The 7106-nt window shown below is 45.4% G+C and overlaps 1 protein-coding gene across 1 annotated transcript in view; it reads right to left on the bottom strand.

The window, feature by feature from the left end:
- Positions 1 to 4586: 4586 nt before the first annotated feature.
- Positions 4587 to 7106, bottom strand: part of crabp2a (cellular retinoic acid binding protein 2, a) — an 8824-nt gene continuing 6304 nt past the window's right edge. The window contains exon 4 of the mRNA XM_015950393.3: positions 4587 to 5434. Within this exon, the coding sequence (XP_015805879.3) occupies positions 5384 to 5434 (51 nt within the window). The 3' untranslated portion in view covers positions 4587 to 5383. The remainder of the gene's footprint in view (positions 5435 to 7106) is intronic.

Below are 7106 nucleotides of genomic sequence, written 5' to 3'. Positions count from 1 at the left end.
GCCATCTGAAGCTTGGCTGTAATCTTGTGCTCCGATGTTTTTGTTTCCCCAAAGTATGACTGACAAGGCACTCATTCCTGCATGTACTGATTAAATGAGTGTCCCACACCTTAAAGGGACTTTACAGAGTTTTGAATTTGTATGCTCGTGATTGCCCCCTCAGGCCAAAGGTGTAACAGCAGCTTCAATAGTAGGCTCGTGCACGAGGCGCACATGCTGTACGTGCACACTCCTTAACGAAAATAACAGCTGAGACAGTCCCGTGTGTGTGTGTGTGTGTGTGTGTGTGTGTGTGTGTGTGTGTGTGTGTGTGTGTGTGTGTGTGTGTGTGTGTGTGTGTGTGTGTGTGTGTGTGTGTGTGTGTGTGTGTGTGTGTGTGTGGCCCGGAGGACAGAGGACAGGAGAACACACAGCTAATTAATTAAATAATTTGGTTCTGTACCTTTCTCTTCAGCACAGCCGACAGTATTTGTCCTGAGGACGTTTATATTTCAGATCACCATTGCATTTTCTTTAACTTGTCAGTTTCTGCGTCCCCACCTCCTGCTTGCTGTCTGGTTAGTTCTCGTTTTCTTAATGAGAGCACAGCTAGCAATTTTTCTGCTGCTTTTGGTCCACCCTGTTCTTCTGATAACGACCCAGATACCTCTACTTCTCAGTTTAACGAGCACTGCCTCTCCATTCTGGACAACATCTGTCCTGTCAGAACCAGATCAGTTCCTGCAGTGAACCCTACTCCCTGGTTTAATGACAGCCTTCGCAGCCTGAAGCGCCAATTCAGAAAAATTGAGCGTTTGTGGAAGAAAACCCATCTCCACGTCCATCTGCTGCACCTAAAGGATCTTCTGACATCCTTTAACTCTGCAGTCAGAGACGCGAGGGTTTCCTATTTCTCCAACCTGGTGTCCCAGAGCAAAGGGAACCCCAAGGTGCTGTTTAACACCATCAGCAGCATCGTCTCTCCTGCCTCTCCTACAGCCTCCATCTACTCTGTTGCAGACTGTGAGAACTTTCTGTCTTTCTTTGTGGACAAAGTCAATAAGGTTAGATCTAGCATCTCTCCTTCAGCCTTATCGCTGCCTCTCCTGACTCCAACCAGGCCCATCATCCTAGATAGCTTTGCTCCTGTTTCTTTGCCTGAGTTAACCAAACTAGTTAACTCTATGGAGCGCCGGGAGTTGACGTCACTTCTCCCGGCATGCAACAGTTCAAATCGAAAGTGCGCCATATTGGCAGGTAGAAGCCGGCAGCTGGACTATTTGTTATTGTCAGAAAACTCAATCAAACGGGAAATATGGTAGATTCCTGTTGTGCCCCAGGATGCAGAACAGACACGGACGACATAAGGAATGAGCCATCTACAGGATTCCCCAAGATCCGGAGCGCCACAAACGTTGGATCATTGTAATAAAACGCGCTAGTGACCGGGCTAAAATGAAGCTGTGGGATCCCGAGAGTAAAGGTTTTCGCTTATGCAGCGACCGCTTCATATCAGGTACTTAAACCAACGTTTCCTCAACTGTGTATGGTGTTTATTTTAAATGCTTTCATTACGATTCTTAGTGGGCTTCCTAAACTTATTATGGCGTGGCTTTTTCTGTCTTATTACTCACAGCAACAAGTAAACATCACGTAAAACGTTGCCTCGTGATTTCTGCGTGCTGCCGTTTACGTGTTTTATGATCGCAGCAATTAACCGGCTAAGCTGTATTTAATTTTTTATAATTAATTTTTAAGCAATGGTTGATCACTTGTCAGATCACACATAAAAAGCACTTTGGATTGCTATTATCGGTCTCACCGAGACAGATCTCAGACAGATCCTGAGACGCTCCGGCCTGACATATTTATTTTATTCACGGAACAAAAATCAAACTAGTGATTTCTCTTGGGGTTCAGTTTATACATTCAAACAGCACAGCACTCTATTTAAACTACTACTTACATGTAAATCTGTTATTTGTCCATCCATCCATCCATTTTTATCCGCTTATCCGGAGTCGGGTCACGGGGGCAGTAGCTTAAGTCGAGAGGCCCAGACTTCCCTCTCCCCAGCCACTTGGGCCAGCTCCTCCGGGGAAATCCCAAGGGGTTCCCCGGTCAGGTCCGGTAAGAGGTCCGCTCCGACAGCTTCTGGCGTTTTTAAAAAGTATCTCAGGGGCACGGTAAGGGTCGGAGATGTTTAGTCTATTTCATTTCTGACTATATAAAACGATTTCTTCGGTTTTAAAGTGTGAAGTAAACTCCGACGAAGAAAAATCCAAGCCGATCCCGTTCACATTCATGTTTACGATCCGTGTTTGTTTAGCTTTTCTTACCTGCCAATATGGCGTCTACTAACTGAGAGTCACGTGGGGTCCGGAGCTCTATGAAGACCTCTGCATGCCCCCTCCACATCTTACCCTCATCTTTGTTTAAAAGTGCTTTTCAGTCCATCGGTCCCAGCGTGCTCTCTATAATTAATGCTTCTCTGGTCTCTGGTCAGGTCCCTGCTTACTTTAAGAACGCTGTAATCCACCCGCTTCTTAAAAAACCGAGTCTCGACCCCTCTCTCCATAGCAGCTTCAGACCCATCTCTAAACTTCCGTTCATCTCCAAGATCTTGGAAAAGGTTGTGGCTAAACAACTCACAGCTGCTCTTGATGAACAAAACATCTATGATAGCTTCCAGTCAGGTTTTCGTAGAGCTCATTCTACTGAAACAGCTCTTCTTAGGGTCTCTAATGACCTTCTGACCCACAGTGATGCAGGGGACTGTTCTGTTCTGGTCCTGCTGGACCTGACTGCAGCCTTTGACACTGTTGACCATCACCTGCTACTGGAGAGGCTGAGAGACTGGGTAGGCCTATCAGGATCTGCTCTGGAGTGGTTCTCCTCTTATCTCTCTGAGCGCTCCTTTTCTGTGGCCGTCTCCAAGTTTAGGTCCTCCACCACCTCCCTTACCCATGGTGTCCCACAAGGTTCTGTGCTGGGACCTCTGCTCTTCCTCCTCTATCTGCTTCCTCTTCAGCACATCCTGAGCTCCTTCAAAGGAATCTCCTACCATCTTTATGCAGATGACATCCAACTGTACATCTCCTTTAAGCCCCATGAGATGTCTAAGCTGCAGCTGTTACACACCTGCTTAGACTCTATCAAAACCTGGATGGTGGGAGCTTTCTTCAGCTGAATGAAGATAAGACTGAGATTCTCATCTGTGCCCCAGACAAGCTGGTTCCCAAAGTCAGAGACTCTCTTGGTCAGCTTGCTTCTCACACCAAACCTTATGTTAGGGATCTTGGTGTGACCTTTGACCCAGCTCTCACCCTGGATTCTCATGTCAGTTCTCTTGTTCGCTCTTCCTTCTTCCATCTCAGGAACGTTGCTAAGCTGAGTCCCATTCTGTCCCGCTCTGAACTTGAGACAGTTCTCCACACCTTCATCTCCTCACGCTTAGACTACTGTAACTCTCTTTTCACGTGTCTGAGCAGAACCTCCCTGAACCGTCTACAGGTGGTTCAGAACGCCTGTGCTCGGCTTCTGACCAAGTCCTCCAAACACACCCACATCACCCCGCTTCTCCTCCAGCTTCACTGGCTGCCAGTCAACTTCAGGGCTCATTTCAAGATCCTGGTTCTGGTCTATCGGGCCTTACATGGACAAGCACCATCTTACATTGGTGATCTTCTTAGTCCCTACACCCCCAGCAGGTCCCTGAGGTCCAGTGATCAAAGCCTACTGGTTGTGCAGCACCAGGCTAAAGGTCAAAGGTGACAGATCATTTGCTGCTGTGGCCCCCAGACTCTGGAACTCTCTCCCCCTGAGCCTGAGATCAGTGGACTCAGTGGTCTCCTTTAAAAAGCAGCTGAAGACTCACTTGTTCAAGCTGGCTTTTGTATGACCTTCTTCACCTCTCTCTCTTTATTCTGCTCTCCCCACCTATTCCACCTTCCTCAGGATCCACTGATTTCCCTCTTTCCTATTCACTCTCTCTCTCTTTAACATTTTTTCTTTTAACCCGCAATTGCCTATTTTTGCTCATTTTAAATATATTTTTAAACATTTTCTAAATGTTTTTCTATATTTTAACATTTTTTTTTGTTTTTGTGAAGCGCCTCGTGATTTTTATCTTGAGAGGCGCTATAGAAATGATACTTTCTTCTTCTTCTAGGCGTTAGGAACAGCGACAAAGTGGCACTGCCTCTCTCTCTGCTGCTAAAGCTACGGATAGCAAATGCTACGGGCGATGCCTGAGCGTGAACGCGCATGAAGCAGCCTGCTCGACCCGAGCATCTCTCTTTTTCTGTGATTTTACAGAAAAACAGGCAATCACAGTAAAAATGCCAGGGCTCATTCTACAGGACCAGGGCATTGCAGGAGAATGTATGAAGAAGACATTTATTATTTCTATACATGTTTTGGCTGTCAGACTTCCATAATGTCCCTTTAATGCATCTCTCAGATCTTCTTTGATTTTTCTGTCCACATTTTAAAGGCACGGCTTTCAGATACTGTAGATAAGTTGTAAACATTCGTCCATTTTCCTTTTCATTTCACAACATAAATGCTACGTTAGAAGAAGAAAATTCCTGAAACAGCAACCCAAGTCCACGGGAAACCTTCAGTTTATCAATAAACACGAGTTTAAACGCTCAGAAGACAGACTTTTGGAACAAAATAATCAAAAATAGTTGTTAAAACTTTTGCACAGTGCTTTTTAATCAGGAAGTTATGATCAGATCAACTTTAGAGAGGTGAGAAGGCTTAAAAGGGAAGGGACATATACCGTAAGTTATTTTAGTTGCAACCAGCTGACAGAAAGACGAAAATAAGATGGAGTCGTTTAATGCAGCACACACTCTGCAGCGACACTCACAAACCATAAAACACTGGAGCACCACTTCCTGCTTGGTGCTCCTAACCACTTCAGGTCCAGGGGAGCCAAGAGCTGATGTCAAAGGTGAGTTAATGAGGTGGTTTATTGTTTTCCCCAGTAGAAAGAGTTGTTTTACTATTAATCACGTTTTTTATAAAAGAGACACAAATTTAAAATGCAAATCTGGTGACGTAATAAATATAAAACGTTGTCATGAGATCAGAAAAGGTGGAGAGCAACAGGAACAGAGAGGTGTTAACACTGGAAGAGCTCAAAAGTTGGTTTCCACACACACACACACACACACACACACACACTAACTAGAAGTCTAAAACCAGAGCTGGTCGCGTTTCCAGAGATTATGACGCAGATGTGACGTGCTAAATACAATCATCACAACGCGGTTAAGCTAACGGGGTAAGTGGAGTAAACGTGGAGGCTTTGACATCCCAGTTCAGCGAGGACTGGTGACAGACACGGTGATGCTGAGAAGGAGCTGGATGGACAAAAAGTGAGAAGTGCTCTTGTTCATTGTCGCTCATAGACTCTGGTGCACACGACATCATCCGCCCTCATAGTCTGAAAATAAAAACACACAAAAGATGGAGGTTTAATGGGAACATGTATGAGCCTAGGATCTAGATCTAATCTCCACTGGACCCTCCGCAGCCCCGGCCAGTGTTGTGGCTGGCCAATCACAATGCATTTATTTTTGTCTTCTTCGCTGTTTCGTCCACGATGTACGGCAGACTGCCATGTTGAATGACATTGGTAATGGGCCAATCACAGCGCTCTATCAGTTAGGTGGGCCAATCACAGGACTCTGTTGGTGGGCGGGATGTTACTGAAAAAACAAAGATGGCGACGGCTCGTTTCAAACGGCTTCAGCTTTGGACTTTTCTTTGATTCAAGAGCAGGTAGACGTAACGACATTTGTTTACAGAAAGGATGTATTTGCATCTTCTTTGACGGAGTATGGCGGACGGCCTCGTTGACTGGCATCCATAACGGTGAGTACGTCACGTTGTTTTTGAACCAACAGCATGCACAGACGGTATGAAAGACAACCGTAGATCCCGCCCCACGACTGAGAGCCATCAGTGGACTGTGGCCAGACGATATTTCCACATATATAGGACGGCTTGCCAGGCTAAACATGTACGAGACTAGAAATGACCAGTTAATGCAGAGGCGGAGCTAGGATTTTTCTGATGGGGCCGCCATAGAGGGCCCAATCCCCAGTTTTAGTAAGGAAGAGACATTTCATTACCCAGCCCACACTGAAACACTTTAATGTAATTTTACAAACATTTTCACTGTACATAAACAACATAAACACAGAATTTGAGACATGTCAGCATTGTATTAGTTTTTTAAAACCACAAACAGTTTCAGTTTAAAGTATATTTGTGGGCGAAATACCTATTTGACTCATTAGTGACGTCCGTGTTTGGACTCGGAATTGCATCCACTTATATTTTGACCAGTGGAAAGGACTGACGAAGGACAGAACAGGGGCCTTTCAGGGGCCAATCAGGCCAATGCCCCCGTGGCCCTGCCCCAAACCGCCACGGGTTTCATGTAAGTTAAAAGTTAAAGGGGCTTTATGGAGTTTTGAATTTTTATGCTCGCGATTGCCCCCTCAGGCCAAAAGCGTAACGGCAGCTTCAATAGTAGGCTCGTGCACGAGGTGCGCATGCTGTACGTGCACACTCCTTAACGAAAATAACAGCTGAGACAGTCCTGTGTGTGTGTGTGTGTGTGTGTGTGTGTGTGTGTGTGTGTGTGTGTGTGTGTGTGTGTGTGTGTGTGTGTGTGTGTGTGTGTGTGTGTGTGTGGCCCGGAGGACAGAGGACAGGAGAACGTGCAGCTAATTAATGAAATAATGTGGTTCTGTACCTTTCTCTTCAGCACAGCCGACAAAGGTTTATGATGGGTCAGTCCTCCTGCATGCTCAGATCATTCCCTTCCCTTGCTTGAAAAATTGTTCCAAAATGAAAGTTGAACCCACAACTTTTTTATCTGTGAATTCAATGCCGTTCAGCGAGTCTCAAATAAAAATTTGGGCATCTTACTGTAAAAAATATACCATTAATGTAAAAAAGAAACTCTAAATAAACTATGTTCACATCCAGAATCAAACCCAGGTCTTCTGCATGGGAGTCAGGTATCTTACTCGGTGAGCTAAAGCACCGGTGACATTCACAGTATCTGTAACATTTATATCCTTGATGACAGCTGAAACAACGTC

The sequence above is a fragment of the Nothobranchius furzeri genome, chromosome 5 (assembly GCF_043380555.1).
Source record: "Nothobranchius furzeri strain GRZ-AD chromosome 5, NfurGRZ-RIMD1, whole genome shotgun sequence".
NCBI lineage: Eukaryota > Metazoa > Chordata > Actinopteri > Cyprinodontiformes > Nothobranchiidae > Nothobranchius > Nothobranchius furzeri.
Note: the sequence above shows the minus strand (reverse complement) of the source record. Positions and strands in the feature narration are given on the sequence as shown.